The sequence below is a fragment of the Oncorhynchus kisutch genome, linkage group LG8 (assembly GCF_002021735.2).
Source record: "Oncorhynchus kisutch isolate 150728-3 linkage group LG8, Okis_V2, whole genome shotgun sequence".
NCBI classification, from domain to species: domain Eukaryota; kingdom Metazoa; phylum Chordata; class Actinopteri; order Salmoniformes; family Salmonidae; genus Oncorhynchus; species Oncorhynchus kisutch.
In genome coordinates, this window is record NC_034181.2 from 77,108,813 (window position 1) to 77,127,390 (window position 18,578).

At 42.8% G+C, this 18,578-nt stretch overlaps 2 protein-coding genes across 2 annotated transcripts; both read left to right on the plus strand.

Moving 5' to 3' along the window:
- The first annotated feature begins 3,060 nt into the window (after positions 1-3,060).
- LOC109888166 (leukotriene B4 receptor 1-like) lies at positions 3,061-4,606 on the plus strand. The gene has a single exon (XM_020479357.2). It carries the CDS (start codon positions 3,081-3,083, stop codon positions 4,152-4,154), a length of 1,074 nt encoding a protein of 357 aa, XP_020334946.2. The 5' UTR covers positions 3,061-3,080; the 3' UTR covers positions 4,155-4,606.
- A 338-nt stretch (positions 4,607-4,944) lies between these two features.
- LOC109880627 (leukotriene B4 receptor 1-like) lies at positions 4,945-6,472 on the plus strand. The gene has a single exon (XM_031831254.1). The coding sequence runs from the start codon at positions 5,069-5,071 to the stop codon at positions 6,125-6,127; it is 1,059 nt and encodes a 352-aa protein (XP_031687114.1). The 5' UTR covers positions 4,945-5,068; the 3' UTR covers positions 6,128-6,472.
- The last annotated feature ends 12,106 nt before the right edge of the window (positions 6,473-18,578 follow it).

Below are 18,578 nucleotides of genomic sequence, written 5' to 3' on the forward strand. Positions count from 1 at the left end.
CCTAGTGCCGTCCAGTATGTGAACGCGGCATATGTTGAAGACATCTTGTTTATTTCTCACAGGCTGGAGAAAAACAATCTATGCTGGAGACCCAGGACATTAAATTCTGAGCGTCATCACAGCAACTTTCAAAATAAAAGTCTATCAAGTGCAATGTTGTCCAGTAAAATCAGGGTTGGGGTGTAACTGATTACACGTAATCATTTTAGATGTCTAATTAGGAAAAACAATGACCTGTAATCGCTTACTTTACCAGCTAAAATATTGCAATAAGATTACAGATACTTTTGAAAAACTAGATGATTACTTATTGGATTACTTTTTTATTCAGAAAGGATGTTTGCAAAAAATTAATTCTGACATCTTTCTGTTTTCACATTTTTTTTAAAGTGCAAGATTAAGTTTGACACACCAAATGAGTTTGATGGATAATTTTTATCTTTATTCTATTGACTCTTGAGGAAAAAGTGATCCAAAAGTAATGTAACTAGGATTACAGTGTTGGACAGTTAACTGTGAAAGTAATCAGATTATGTTCCTGAGTTTGTGTTATCCTAGTTACATTACTGATGACAAGTTTGTAATACATTACATTTAGAATGTAACCTACCCATCCAAAAAATCTAATAATAAAAAAATAAAAATTCATGACAAACCCTGTTTACAACAGGTATAAAAGGTGCAGTCAAATGCTTATGCACTAGCTTCCTCAATAATACAGTAGAGTAATCAATAATAACAACGAAAAGAGTCAACCCTATGTCAAATAAAATGCTATTTTTCACGAGCGAAATACAACAAGCATAGACTTTACTGTGAAATGCTCACTTGCAACAATGCAGAGTTAAAAAGTAAGAAAAAAAATTTGCTAAAGAAAATAGTAACACAATAAATTAAGAATAATGAGGCTACAGTATATACAAGGAGTACCGGTACCGAGTCAATGTACAGGGGTACAAGGTTGTTGAGGTAATATGTACATGTAGGTGGGGTAAAAATGACTAGGCAATCAGGAGAGATAATAAACAGAGCAGCAAGAGTGAAAAAGTGTGAAAGTGTGTCTGTGTGAGTGTGTGGTGTCAATATGCATGTGTGTGTGTGTTTGAGCGTATGTAGTGTGTGTGTGTGTATGTGTTGGAGTGTCAGTGTAGTATGTGTGGGTAGAGTCTACTGAGTGTGCGTAGAGCCAGTGCAAGAGAGTTAGGGCAAAAAAAGGGGTGGTGGAGGGGGGTCAATGTACAGTCATGGCCAAAGGTTTTGAGAATGACACAAATATTAATTTCCACAAAGTTTGCTGCTTCAGTGTCTTTAGATATTTTTGTCAGATATTACTATGGAATATAATTACAAGCATTTCATAAGTGTCAAAGGCTTTTATTGACAATTACATGAAGTTGATGCAAAGAGTCAATATTTGCAGTGTTGACCCTTCTTTTTCATGACCTCTGCAATCTGCCCTGGCATGCTGTCAACTTCTGGGCCACATCCTGATGGTAGCCCATTCTTGCATAATCAATGCTTGGAGTTTGTCAGAATTTGTGGGTTTTCGTTTGTCCACCCGCCTTTTGAGGATTGACCACAAGTTCTCAATGAATAAGGTCTGGGGAGTTTCCTGGCCATAGACCCAAAATATCAATGTTTTGTTCCCTGAGCCACTTAGTTATCACTTTTGCCTTATGGCAAGGTGCTCCATCATGCTGGAAAAGGCATTGTTCGTCACCAAACTGTTCCTGGATGGTTGGGAGGATGTGTTGGTACCATTCTTTATTCATGGCTGTGTTCAAGGCATAATTGTGAGTGAGCCCACTCCCTTGGTTGAGATGCAACCCCACACATGAATGGTCTCAGGATGCTTTACTGTTGGCATAACACAGGACTGATGGTAGCGCTCAACTTGTCTTCTCCGGACAAGCTTTTTTCCGGATGCCCCAAACAATCGGAAAGGGGATTCATCAGAGAAAATTACTTTACCCCAGTCCTCAGCAGTCCAATCCCTGTACCTTTTGCAGAATATCAGTCTGTCCCTGATGTTTTTCCTGGAGAGAAGTGGCTTCTTTGCTGCCCTTCTTGACACCAGGCCATCCTCCAAAGTCTTTGCCTCACTGTGCGTGCAGATTCTCACACCTGCCTGCTGCCATTCCTGAGCAAGCTCTATACTGGTGGTCCCCCGATCCCGCAGCTGAATCAACTTTAGGAAACGGTCCTGGCGCTTGCTGGACTTGCTAGCCTTCTTCACAGCAATTGAACCGCTCTCCTTGAAGTTCTTGATGATCCGATAAATGGTTGATTTAGTTGAAATCTTGCTGGCAGCTATATCCTTGCCTGTGAAGCCCTTTTTGTGCAAAGCAATGATGACGGCACATGTTTCCTTGCAGGTTAGCATGATTGACAGAGGAAGAACAATGATTCCAAGCACCGCCCTCCTTTTGAAGCTTCCAGTCTGTTATTCGAACTCAATCAGCATGACAGAGTGATCCCCAGCCATGTCCTCGTCAACACTGACACCTGAGTTAACGAGAGATACACTGACATGGTGTCAGCTGGTCCTTTTGTGGACAGGCTGAAATGCAGTGGAAATGTTTTTGGGCGATTCAGTTCATTTGCATGGCAGAGGGACTTTGCAATGAATTGCAATTCATCTGATCACTCTTCATAACATTCTGCAGTATATGCAAATTGCCATCATACAAACTGAGACAGCAGACTTTGTGAAAATCAATATTTGTGTCATTCTCAAAACTTTTTGGCCACGACTGTAAAACGTGCCCAACACAATGCATTCATGCACTAAATGCACTAAAAATAATTATTGTATAAACTGTAATGGGGAAGGCATACATAATCTACTGCAAAAAATAAATACAATGCAAAATACATAAAATATTTAACAACCTTAATTTTTCTTCGTCACATCTAGCTGACCACATTGCTTTCCTGTCACACTCAGAAAGAAACCCTTGTTTGTTTTATTACAGAAGTAAAGTGACCGTTACTGCTTTTGAGGCCAAGGGTGATATAAGGAAGTACTCCCCAGACAAAATCATTATTTCTTAAGAAACAGCAGTTGACTGCAGTGCAAAATGAAGAGCTCGGGCTCCTCCATCTCAGACGATGATGATGCATTGTTTAATGAAACATCAACCATAGGGCGATCCGTAGTCTGTGTGATCCTGGGCCTGTCGTTCCTGGTGGGGGTCCCAGGGAACCTGCTGGTGATCTGGACCATCCTGAGGCATGTCCAGCAGCGCTCCCACACCGTGGTGCTCATCCTCCACCTGGCTGCTGCAGACCTGCTGGTGCTCATCACCCTGCCCCTGTGGATCTACTCCCTGGCCCGCTCCTGGGTGTTTGGGGAGGCATCCTGTAAGGCCATGGTGTACATCATCAACACCTGCATGTACAGCAGCGTCTTCCTCATCACCCTCATGAGCGTCGAGCGCTTCCTTGTCATCCGGTACCCGTTCAAGATGTTGCGTTGGAAGACCAAGGCCATTATGGACAAGGCTCTAGTGGCTATCTGGGTTCTGGCTTTCCTTTTAGGGATCCCATCCATTCTTACCAGCTCTATGGATGAGATCAATGGGACTGAGCAGTGTCTTTTCAAGGAGTACAGCTCAGTGGCCCAAGAGGTGGTGTTCTTATGCCTGGAGACCTTGGTGGGCTTTGTGGTCCCCTTCTCCACTCTGGCTGTCTGTTACTGTCTAGTAGCAACACACCTGAGGACAATGCATTTCGGCAGCAGCAAACAGAAGTCGACAGTTCTGATCAGTAGTGTGGTGGTAGCCTTCGTTCTCTGCTGGCTTCCTCACCATGTCCTCAACACTGTAGACCTAGTCAGCATCCTGGCAGAGGATCCAGATGATGCTGTGCCTGTTTCAGTGGCCCAGACTGCAATAGTGTTTATCTCTGGAGCGCTGGCCTTCATTAGTAGCTCTGTGAACCCTGTGTTCTATTCCTTCGCTGCAAGAAACTTCCAGGGTAGTCTCCAGGAGTCCCGCATGGTCAGGCTGTTCCAGGAACTCTCCTCACACACCTCCTCCAAGCTAAGGGGATCTGGCAACACAATAGGATCTGGCAACACAATAGGATCGGAAAACACAATGTCCTCAGTAAGGCCAGACTGCAACAATACCACAGACATAACTACCATGTAGGACTACAGAGATGGTGGCGCTGGATAAGAGCATTCTGGATAAGTCGTTCTGGATAAGAGTGGCTGCTAAATGACTCAAATGTCAAATGAAAACTGTGACCTGATCATTGATTCAGATGTCAGCATTGATGAGAAATAAATATGTCTAGAATCTAGAAGTTTGATTAACAGTTGTATTTTTATGATAATGGTACAAAATGTAGATATTGTTGTGTTCCTTGTGAAATACGGTGAGAAAAGCTCACACAAGTAATTCAATTGTGACTATTTCAACACAATAAAGCTATTGCATTTGCTCATAAAGTGGTATTTTTTAAATAACATTTATTCATGGTCATGTTACAATTCCTTGAATATTATTTGATTGAACCTTTATTTTGTATTTACATTCATGTTACATAAAATAACACACTGCCTTACTCTATTTGATCACAATAAAGACATATCATCTGATCTCAAGTTCATATGACTTCCTGCCTTACTCTATTTGATCACAATAAAGACATATCATCTGATCTCAAGTTCATATGACTTCCTGCCTTACTCTATTTGATCACAATAAAGTTCACAATAAAGTTCATATGACTTCAATAAAAGTAATTTGTGGTCAATACAATTGTTTGAACTCTTAAAATATCTCAGAATATATATTTTTCCAGACAGTGCCACAATAAGGACCCACTGGATGACTCAGTGCTATGTCTCTCACAGAATGATGGCTCTGTGAAAAACCAACCTCTTTCCTGTTCTCCTCAGCAAAGTTAAAGGGAAGTGAAAGCTTGCTGGTGCAGCACTTTTTTTCTGTCTGAGTATGTACACCAGATAGAAGGCACGTAATGCGAGGTGAGGCAAGGCGATCGGCAGCATCAACCAGAACCGTTCGATCATCAGCTGTCTTCAGCTTCAGAGTCCACCATGGCTCCTGATGAGTTTCCTGGCGGGACAGTGGTGGCCTGTGTGATCCTGGGCCTGTCGTTCCTGGTGGGGGTCCCGGGGAACCTGCTGGTGATCTGGACCATCCTGAGGCACGTCCAGCAGCGCTCCCACACCGTGGTGCTCATCCTCCACCTGGCTGCTGCAGACCTGCTGGTGCTCATCACCCTGCCCCTGTGGATCTACTCCCTGGCCCGCTCCTGGGTGTTCGGGGAGGCATCCTGTAAGGCCATGGTGTACGTCATCAACACCTGCATGTACAGCAGCGTCTTCCTCATCACACTCATGAGCGTCGAGCGCTTTGTAGCTGTGCGACACCCCTTTGCCTCAGCCGGCTGGAGAAGGAAGAAGGCCTTGAATAAAGTTCTTCTTGTTCTGTGGGCTGCTGCGTTCCTATTCAGCACCCCGGTCTTTCCCACCCAGGTGGTGGAAGGGGACCTTGGGGAGGTGCATTGCCTGTACAGGGACTACACCTCAGACGGCCAGGAGGCTGTGTGTGTTCTACTGGAGACGCTGGTGGGCTTTGCTGTCCCCTTTTGCATTCTTGTGGTCTGCTACAGCTGTCTCTACAGCCGCATCGCACAGATTACCTTTAAGTCCAAGCGTAAGTCCATGGGGTTGATTGCAAGCATGGTAGTGGTGTTCGCATTATGCTGGACCCCTCACCACGTCGGCAACGTGCTCTCCCTTGTCATCCTCACCATCAAGGGTTCCCACCGAGAGGCCGCAGCACGTATAGAGAGCGTCAGAACCACCATGACTTTCATTGCTGGAGCGCTCGTGTTCATCAGTAGTTCGGTCAACCCTTTGCTCTATGTGTTTGTGGCGCGTACGTTCCGGAGTTCCCTGAGGGAGACAGGCATTCAGAAATTGTTCCGGCATATCTCAAGCACGGCTCCTGGAGAGGGGACTAAAGAACTGTCCTTTGTGACCAAGAGACCAAGCATCTCTCAGACACAGAGCCACAGCTCCCAGTGTGTCACAGAGCCTAAGGAACAAATGGATGTACTTATAAATGTATGTGAAAACGTTTCTTCCTGAGATTGAAAACGATGCTTATCATATGTTTTTGATAAAGATTTTTGTGTGTAAATTACAAAGTTTGATTTGTCACATTGTTTCTATATGTTAATTAACTTAAAATGTAGAAGAGCAATTGTTAGTAATGTTTATGTCAAACATAATGCACATAAAAACATTAAAATAGGTTCGGTATATAATTTTACCTGTGGTAAATTTGAATGAACTTTTGAAATACTTTTTAACATATACACATTTTTCTATGTAGGCCCCACTGTGTTAGACACATTTTTCTATGTAGGCCCCACTGTGTTAGACACATTTTTCTATGTAGGCCCACTGTGTTAGACACATTTTTCTATGTAGGCCCCACTGTGTTAGACACATTTTTCTATGTAGGCCCACTGTGTTAGACACATTTTTCTATGTAGGTCCCACTGTTGTTAGACACATTTTTCTATGTAGGCCCCACTGTGTTAGACACATTTTTCAGTTGTGGTATAATGCTCATTTCATGCTCAAATGTTTTTATATTCCATGTGCCACAGAAGAAAGAGCTTCATAGAAAAAAAGAACATAGTGTCACTGTATATGTTTGTCTGAAGCTATATGATATGAGTATAATGACTGAGTGTACTGTATGTATTCAGCTGCTTATCTTGAGGCCTTGCCTCAATACATTTATTTTAGACCCTCCTGATCTGGATAGAATATATTTCACCCACAGCTTTAGCCTTCATGATAACGGCAACCACAGATATCAGCCTCTTCCTGTTATACTGAGCTTTCCAACTGTCTTCATACTGATCATTTCATTGTTATAGTTGAAGTCAATGAACATGTGTATGTACCCCATGCCATATTTTTTATATTTTTTATTTAACCTTAATTTAACTAGGCAAGTCAGTTAAGAACAAATTCTTATTTACAATGACGGCCTACCCCGGCTGAACCCGGACAACGCTGGGCCAATTGTGCGCTGCCCTATGGGATTCCCATTCATGGCCGGATGTGATACAGCCTGGATTCAAACCAGGAACTGTAGTGACGCCTCTTGCACTGCGATGCAGTGCTGTAGACCGCTGCACCACTCGGGAGCCCTTTATGCGTTTATTTAAATAAAAAAATACTTATTTTTAAAACATATCACTGAAAAAATGTGTTGAAAGTGTTTCAAAGACCATTACAAACTGGGTGGTTCGAGCCCTGATTGCTGATTGGCTGACAGCCATGGTATATCAGATCGTATACCACGGTCTGATACAGCCATCGTATATTTTTACTGCTCTAATTACGTTGGTAACCAGTTTATAATAACAATGTGGCATTTCGGGGATTTGTGATATATGGCCAATGTACCACGGTTAAGGGCTATGTCCAGGCACTCCACAAAGCGCCGTGCTTAAGAACAGCCCTTAGCCGTGGTATATTGGGAATATACCACACCTCTTCGTGCCTTATTGCTTAATTATAAGTGTTACAAAATGTTTTTTCAGTCAAAAAGTATAAATCCTCTAGTTTTGTCGTTCCAGGCTACACGAAACATCTGTTCTGCGACAGCACGAGTCATGCTTTCAACTTCCCTCTCATCTACGGAGATTGCAACATGAAAATCTGCCTTGTGTCCCCTTTGACCATTGACGAAATGAGGAATTGTGTACTACTCTTTGGCACAGTCATATTGGAGAGAAAACCATATTGTTTTTGTTGGGCTAGGGGGTTTCCTATGTCAGCTAAATCTAGTTAAACATTTTATTCAAATAGGATACATTTTATTTTCATCAATATCATACTATTGATTGTAAATGATGATCCATCAGTCCTTATAGTCCAATAGGTGGCAGTGTACCTATTTTCCAATGACTGTGGAATTCTGACACATTCACAAGTCATTGTCCTCTCTCTCCATTTAATAGCACAGTTTCTATATAACTTAAAAGATGTACGCTAAGGTGTAATTTCACTATATATTAGGTAAGATGTGATTAGCTTTATATCTGTGTTGACCGTCAAGAGACTCCACAGTGTCTCTGCATGTATTCTTCTGAAGGAGTGAATCACAGCAGCGTTTGGCTGGGAGTCAGACGGGGCTCTGTCTCATCCTGCTCCAGTAAGCTTGGCTCTATTCAATGTGTCACGCTGTCACTCAGACAAACGTACACACACGTACACACATAAATGCACGCGCACACACACATGTACGCGCAGACACACACACACACACACACACACACACACACACACACACACACACACACTGAATGGAAGAATTACTGCAGGAGACTACTCCAGGGCTGGGCAGGGCAGCTTGTGTCAACACAACCCAATTACAGGACAACACTGCCTAAATTGTTTTTCACCTGCTCCTGTAGTATGTACAATATTAATGTAAGGGGTGCGGTGATCTCCGTTACCCTCTGTATATTTGTGAAAAATTATACTGTTACACTGTCTCCAGTAATCACAGCTGTGGGTGGTGGTGCTGGCTGCTGCCCCAGCAGGTGCTCCTGTCTTGTCTGAACTTGTCTGGCCTGGGCTGCTGACTAAAACCCACTGGTGTCACACTGACAGAGGCCGAAACAGCCTAAGGCTTACCTACATCATATGACTGTTAACTAACCAATGGCCTTGGGTCATGTCTTGCTTCACTGATGTTGCTTGCACCGAGTGTAATAGGCTACACTCAACTGCACACTGAAAACAAGGTGTAACAGGTTTGAAACTGATTATCATCTCCTCTTTGACTTTCTGTGAGTCACAGTTACCGGTGTGACAATGTAATTATGGAAAATTACAGTGGGTAAATGGTGTGACGTGAGTTATGTGTGCAGAGCATATCAGCAAGAGGACTCTGCCAAGCTCTGAATGTGTGGTGCAAAATGAGGAAACAACCGTCAGTGTGTGAGAAAAAGTTAGCAGTGTGTCAAACACATGTAAACCACTAGTCACAGCTTGCCAGAGTAGGATTGTCTCTCTAGTCTTGAGAGAAAGGATAAGTTCATTCAGAATTTAAGTTTCTCACCATTAACACTCACTGAAGGAAACACAAAACATGGAGACTGACTACTTTATGGCAATTCCCTTTATGTGTAGATATAAACACGTGAGAAATACAGTGGGGCAAAAAGGTATTTAGTCAGCCACCAATTGTGCAAGTTCTCCAACTTAAAAAGATGAGAGAGGCCTGTAATTTTCATCATAGGTACACTTCAACTATGACAGACAAAATGAGAAAAGAAAATCACATTGTAGGATTTTTTATGAATTTATTTGCAAATTATGGTGGAAAATAAGTATTTGGTCAATAACAAAAGTTTATCTCTTTGTTGGCAATGACAGAGGTCAAACGTTTTCTGTAAGTATTCACAAGGTTTTCACACACTGTTGCTGGTATTTTGGCCCATTCCTCCATGCAGATCTCCTCTAGAGCAGTGATGTTTTGGGGCTGTTGCTGGGCAACACGGACTTTCAACTCCCTCCAAAGATTTTCTATGGGGTTGAGATCTGGAGACTGGCTAGGTCACTCCAGGACCTTGAAATGCTTCTTACGAAGCCACTCCTTCATTGCCCGGGCGGTGTGTTTGGGATCATTGTCATGCTGAAAGACCCAGCCACGTTTCATTTTTTATTTTATTTTACCTTTATTTAACTAGGCAAGTCAGTTAAGAACAAATTCTTATTTTCAATGACGGCCTAGGAACAGTGGGTTAACTGCCTGTTCAGGGACAGAACGACAGATTTGTCCCTTGTCAGCTTGGGGATTTGAACTTGCAACCTTCCGGTTACTAGTCCAACGCCCTAACCACTAGGCTACCCTGCCGCCCCTAACCACTAGGCTACCCTCTTCAATGCCCTTGCTGATGGAAGGAGGTTTTCACTCAAAATGTCACGATACATGGCCCCATTCATTCTTTCCTTTACACGGATCAGTCGTCCTGGTCCCTTTGCAGAAAAACAGCCCCAAAGCATGATGTTTCCACCCCCATGCTTCACAGTAGGTATGGTGTTCTTTGGATGCAACTCAGCATTCTTTGTCCTCCAAACACGACGAGTTGAGTTTTTACCAAAAAGTTATATTTTGGTTTCATCTGACCATATGACATTCTCCCAATCTTCTTCTGGATCATCCAAATGCTCTCTAGCAAACTTCAGACGGGCCTGGACATGTACTGGCTTAAGCAGGGGGACACGTCTGGCACTGCAGGATTTGAGTCCCTGGCGGCGTAGAGTGTTACTGATGGTAGGCTTTGTTACTTTGGTCCCAGCTCTCTGCAGGTCATTCACTAGGTCCCCCCGTGTGGTTCTGGGATTTTTATTCACCGTTCTTGTGATCATTTGACCCCAGGTGAGATCTTGCGTGGAGCCCCAGATCGATGGAGATTATCAGTGGTCTTGTATGTCTTCCATTTCCTAATAATTGCTCCCACAGTTGATTTCTTCAAACCAAACTGCTTACCTATTGCAGATTCAGTCTTCCCAGCCTGGTGCAGGTCTACAATTTTGTTTCTGGTGTCCTTTGACAGCTCTTTGGTCTTGGCCATAGTGGAGTTTGGAGTGTGACTGTTTGAGGTTGTGGACAGGTGTCTTTTATAGTGATAACAAGTTCAAACAGGTGCCATTAATACAGGTAACGAGTGGAGGACAGAGGAGCCTCTTAAAGAAGAAGTTATAGGTCTGTGAGAGCCAGAAATCTTGCTTGTTTGTAGGTGATCAAATACTTATTTTCCACCATATTTTGCTAATAAATTCATTAAAAAATCCTACAATGTGATTTTCTGGATTTTTTTTCTTCATTTTGTCTGTCATAGTTGAAGTGTACCTATGATGAAAATTACAGGCCTCTCTCATCTCATACATGACAGTCCCATCATACATCACAGTCCCATTATACATGACAGTCCCATCATACATCACAGTCCCATTATACATCACAGTCCCATTATACATGACAGTCCCATCATACATACACAGTCCCATTATACATGACAGTCCCATCATACATGACAGTCCTATCAAACATCACAGTCCCATTATACATGACAGTCCCATCATACATCCCAGTCCCATCATACATCACAGTCCCATTATACATCACAGTCCCATTATACATGACAGTCCCATCATACATCACAGTCCCATCATACATCCCAGTCCCATCATACATCCCAGTCCCATCATACATCACAGTCCCATTATACATGACAGTCCCATCATACATGACAGTCCTATCAAACATCACAGTCCCATTATACATCACAGTCCCATTATACATGACAGTCCCATCATACATCACAGTCCCATTATACATGACAGTCCCATTATACATGACAGTCCCATCATACATCACAGTCCCATTATACATGACCATCCCATCATACATCACAGTCCCATCATACATCACAGTCCCATCATACATCACAGTCCCATTATACATGACAGTCCCATCATACATCCCAGTCCCATCATACATCACAGTCCCATTATACATCACAGTCCCATTATACATGATAGTCCCATCATACATCACAGTCCCATCATACATCACAGTCCCATTATACATGACAGTCCCATTATACATGACAGTCCCATCATACATCACAGTCCCATTATACATGACCATCCCATCATACATCACAGTCCCATCATACATCACAGTCCCATCATACATCCCAGTCCCATCATACATCACAGTCCCATTATACATGACAGTCCCATCATACATCACAGTCCCATCATACATCACAGTCCCATTATACATCACAGTCCCATTATACATGACAGTCCCATCATACATCACAGTCCCATCATACATGACAGTCCCATCATACATCACAGTCCCATCATACATCACAGTCCCATCATACATCCCAGTCCCATCATACATCACAGTCCCATTATACATGACAGTCCCATCATACATCACAGTCCCATCATACATCACAGTCCCATTATACATCACAGTCCCATTATACATGACAGTCCCATCATACATCACAGTCCCATCATACATGACAGTCCCATCATACATCACAGTCCCATTATACATCACTGTCCCATTATACATGACAGTCCCATCATACATCACAGTCCCATCATACATCACAGTCCCATCATACATCACAGTCCCATCATACATCACAGTCCCATCATACATCCCAGTACCATCATACATCACAGTCCCATTATACATGACAGTCCCATCATACATCACAGTCTCATCATACATCACAGTCCCATTATACATGACAGTCCCATTATACATGACAGTCCCATTATACATCACAGTCCCATTATACATCACAGTCCCATTATACATCCCAGTCCCATCATACATCACAGTCCCATCATGCATCACAGTCCCATCATACATCCCAGTCCCATCATACATCACAGTCCCATTATACATCACAGTCCCATTATACATGACCATCCCATCATACATCACAGTCCCATCATACATCACAGTCCCATCATGACGGTCCCATCATACATCACAGTCCCATTATACATCACAGTCCCATTATACATGACAGTCCCATCATACATCACAGTCCCATTATACATGACCATCCCATCATACATCACAGTCCCATCATACATCCCAGTCCCATCATACATCACAGTCCCATTATACATCACAGTCCCATTATACATGACAGTCCCATCATACATCACAGTCCCATCATACATCCCAGTCCCATCATACATCCCAGTCCCATCATACATCACAGTCCCATTATACATGACAGTCCCATCATACATGACAGTCCTATCAAACATCACAGTCCCATCATACATCCCAGTACCATCATACATCACAGTCCCATTATACATGACAGTCCCATCATACATCACAGTCTCATCATACATCACAGTCCCATTATACATGACAGTCCCATTATACATGACAGTCCCATTATACATCACAGTCCCATTATACATCACAGTCCCATTATACATCCCAGTCCCATCATACATCACAGTCCCATTATACATCACAGTCCCATCATGCATCACAGTCCCATCATACATCCCAGTCCCATTATACATCACAGTCCCATTATACATGACCATCCCATCATACATCACAGTCCCATCATGACGGTCCCATCATACATCACAGTCCCATTATACATCACAGTCCCATTATACATGACAGTCCCATCATACATCACAGTCCCATTATACATGACCATCCCATCATACATCACAGTCCCATCATACATCCCAGTCACATCATACATCACAGTCCCATTATACATCACAGTCCCATTATACATGACAGTCCCATCATACATCACAGTCCCATCATACATCCCAGTCCCATCATACATCCCAGTCCCATCATACATCACAGTCCCATTATACATGACAGTCCCATCATACATGACAGTCCTATCAAACATCACAGTCCCATTATACATGACAGTCCCATCATACATCCCAGTCCCATCATACATCACAGTCCCATTATACATCACAGTCCCATTATACATGATAGTCCCATCATACATCACAGTCCCATCATACATCCCAGTCCCATCATACATCCCAGTCCCATCATACATCACAGTCCCATTATACATGACAGTCCCATCATACATGACAGTCCCATTATACATGACAGTCCCATCATACATCACAGTCTCATTATACATGACCATCCCATCATACATCACAGTCCCATCATACATCACAGTCCCATCATACATCCCAGTCCCATCATACATCACAGTCCCATTATACATGACAGTCCCATCATACATCACAGTCCCATCATACATGACAGTCCCATCATACATCACAGTCCCATTATACATGACAGTCCCATCATACATCACAGTCCCATCATACATCACAGTCCCATTATACATGACAGTCCCATCATACATCACAGTCCCATCATACATCCCAGTACCATCATACATCACAGTCCCATTATACATGACAGTCCCATCATACATCACAGTCTCATCATACATCACAGTCCCATTATACATGACAGTCCCATTATACATGACAGTCCCATTATACATCACAGTCCCATTATACATCACAGTCCCATTATACATCCCAGTCCCATCATACATCACAGTCCCATTATACATCACAGTCCCATCATGCATCACAGTCCCATCATACATCCCAGTCCCATCATACATCACAGTCCCATTATACATCACAGTCCCATTATACATCACAGTCCCATCATACATCACAGTCCCATTATACATGACAGTCCCATCATACCACTGGATGTTGTATGTATAGGCCTTAGGAAAAATAATAGATGCAACACCTCATACGGTATTTTGTATGTATAGGCCTTAGAAAATATAATGCATTTTATGAGACACCATACATCACAGTCTCATCATACATCACAGTCCCTGTAATATAGGAAACCACCAACCATATAATGTCTTAAACACACTTTCTCTGACACAGCAGGGCCAGATAGAGAGAGAGAGAGAGAGAGAGAGAGAGAGAGAGAGATAGAGAGAGGGATAGAGAGATAGATAGATAGATAGATAGATAGAGAGAGAGAGAGAGAGAGAGAGAGAGAGAGAGAGAGAGACCTTCACCAGAAGAATTTCAATGTGAAGGGATCCACCACTTGGGGAAACAATCGGGTGAAAAGAGGTGATGAGACAAAAGTCCTTTCCTTTGTATTGTGTACAGCCCATAGTTACCTAAAGTACAGAAGGAATAGGCCTAGAGAGCAACAAAACACACCATCCTGGGAACCAGGCCATGGATTAACAATTCACAGGGCTCCCAAGAGGCAGCAGACATGTGCCATGTGCCTGGACAAGTACCTGTAGGAATGTACAGGAGTTTTTTTCTTGTAGCCTAGCTATGAGGTATGTATAGGCCTTTCATTTTACTTCACTACATTCCTAAAGAAAATAATGTTATTTTTACTCCATACATTTTCTATGAAACCCTAAAGTACTCATTACATTTTGAATGCTTAGCAGGATGGGAAAATTGTCAAATTCATGAACTCATCAAGAGAACATCCACGGTTATCCCTATTGCCTCTGATCTGGCAGACTTACTAAACACAAATGCTTTGTTTGTAAATTATATCTGAGTGTTGGAGTGTGGCCCTGGCTATCCGTCAATAAAAAAAACAAGAAAATTGTGCCATCTGGTTTGCTTAATATAAGAAATGTTAAATGATTTATACCTCAACTTTTACTTTCAATACTTAAGTATATTTTAGCAATTACATTTACTTTTGATACTTAAGTATATTTAAACCTAAATACTTTTAGACTTTTACTCAAGTAGTATTTTACTGGGTCACTTTCTCTTTTACTTGAGTAATTTTCTATTAAAGGAATGTTTATTTTTACTAAAGAATGACAATTGGGTACTTTTTCCACCACTGGTATGTTGTATGTATAGACCTTAGGAAAAATAATGCATTTTATGAGACATTTTCCCAAGACTTACCGTTGAGTTATTTTATGTCCTTCCACACAGGTGTGCTGTCACTCACACAACCAGTTTCTCTGAACAGATCCGACCACCAAGCCATAAGACTGTTGAACAGTTAATCAAATGGCTACCCTGACTATTTGCATTGACACCCTTTTTATTTGCACGGACTCTGCTGCACTGGCTCTGTGCACACTCACTGGACTCTACCCCCACACTCACTGGACTCTACCCACACACTCACTGGACTCTACCCCCACACTCACTGGACTCTACCCCCACACTCACTGGACTCTACCCCCACACTCACTGGACTCTACCCCCACACTCACTGGACTCTACCCACACACTCACTGGACTCTACCCACACACTCACTGGACTCTACCCACACACTCACTGGACTCTACCCACACACTCACTGGACTCTACCCACACTCACTGGACTCTACCCCCACACTCACTGGACTCTACCCCCACACTCACTGGACTCTACCCACACACTCACTGGACTCTACCCACACACTCACTGGACTCTACCCACACACTCACTGGACTCTACCCACACTCACTGGACTCTACCCCCACACTCACTGGACTCTACCCCCACACTGACTGGACTCTACCCACACACTCACTGGACTCTACCCACACACTCACTGGACTCTACCCACACACTCACTGGACTCTACCCACACACTCACTGGACTCTACCCACACACTCACTGGACTCTACCCCCACACTCACTGGACTCTACCCCCACACTCACTGGACTCTACCCCCACACTCACTGGACTCTACCCACACACTTACATATACTACACTGACACACCAACACACATAGACTACATACGACGACATGCACTCACACACACACACACACACACACACACGCGCGTGCACGCACACACACACACACACACACACACACACACGCGTGCACACACACACACATAGACACACTTTCCCACACGCTGCTGTTACTCTGTTTATTATTTATCCTGATTGCCTAGTCACCTCTACCCCTAACTACATGTACAGTTGAAGTCAGAAGTTTACATACACTTAGGTTGGAGTCTTTAAAACTCGTTTTTTAAACACTCCACACATTTCTTGTTAACAAACTATAGTTTTGGCAAGATGGTTAGGACATCTACTTTGTGTATGACACAAGTAATTTTTCCAACAGTTGTTTACAGACAGATTATTTAACTTAGAATTCACTGTATCACAATTTCAGTGGGGCAGAAGTTTAAATGCACTAGGTTGACTGTGCCTTTAAACAGATTGGAAAATTCCAGAAAATTATGTCATGGCTTTAGAAGCTTCTGATAGGCAAATTTACATAATTTTAGTCAATTGGAGGTGTACCTGTGGATGTATTTCAAGGACTACTTTCAAACTCAGTACCTCTTTGCTTGACATAATGGGAAAATCTAAAAAAATCAGCCAAGACCTCAGAAAAATAAATTGTAGACCTTCACAAATCTGGGTCATCCTTGGGAACAATTTCCAAACGCCTGAAGGTACCACATTCATCTGTACAAACAATAGTACGCAAGTATAAATAATATGGGACCACGCAGCCGTCAAACCGCTCAGGAAGGAGATACGTTCTGTCTCCTAGAGATGAACGTACTTTGGTGCGAAAAGTGCAAATCAATTCCAGAACAACAGCAAAGGACCTTGTGAAGATGCTGGAGGAAACAGGTACAAAAGTATCTATATCCACAGTAAAACAAGTCCTATATCGACATAACCTGAAAGGCCGCTCAGCAAAGGACAACAGCAAAGGACCTTGTGAAGATGCTGGAGGAAACAGGTACAAAAGTATCTATATCCACAGTAAAACAAGTCCTATATCGACATAACCTGAAAGGCCGCTCAGCAAAGGACAACAGCAAAGGACCTTGTGAAGATGCTGGAGGAAACAGGTACAAAAGTATCTATATCCACAGTAAAACAAGTCCTATATCGACATAACCTGAAAGGCCGCTCAGCAAAGGACAACAGCAAAGGACCTTGTGAAGATGCTGGAGGAAACAGGTACAAAAGTATCTATATCCACAGTAAAACAAGTCCTATATCGACATAACCTGAAAGGCCGCTCAGCAAGGAAGAAGCCACTGCTCCAAAACCACCATAAAAATGCCAGACTACGGTTTGCAACTGCACATTGGGATAAACTTTTGGAGAAATGTCCTCTGGTCTGATGAAACAAAAATAGAACTGTTTGGCCTTAATGACCATCGTTATGTTTGGAGAAAAAAGGGGGAGACTTGCAAGCTGAAGAACACCATCCCAACCGTGAAGCACGGGGATGGCAGCATCATGTTGTGGGGGTGCTTTGCTGCAGAAGGGACTGGTACACTTCACAAAATATATGGCATCATGTGGAAGGAATATTATGTGGATATATTGAAGCAACATTTCAAGACATCAGTCAGGAAGTTAAAGCTTGGTCGCAAATGGGTCTTCCAAATGGACAATGACCCCAAGCATACTTCCAAAGTTGTGGCGAAAATGGCTTAAGGACAACAAAGTCAAGGTATTGGAGTGGCCATCACAAAGCCCTGACCTCAATCCCATAGAAAATTTGTGGGCAGAACTGAAAAGCGTGTGTGAGCAAGGACGCCTACAAACGTGACGCAGTTACACCAGCTCTGTCAGGAGGAATGGGCCACAATTCACCCAACTTATTGTGGGAAGCTTGTGGAAGGCTACCCAAAATGTTTGACCCAAGTTAAACAATTTAACGGCAATGCTGCCAAATACCCACTGACCCACTGGGAATGTGATGAAAGAAATAAAAGCTGAAATAAATCATTCTCTCTACCATTATTCTGACATTTCACATTCTTAAAATAAAGTGGTGATCCTAACTGACCTAAGACAGGGAATTGTTACTAGGATTAAAAGTCAGGAATTGTGAAAAACGGAGTTTAAATGCATTTGGCTAAAGTGTATGTAAACTTCCGACTTCAACTGTACATACTACCTCGTACCCCTGCACATTGACTCGGTAC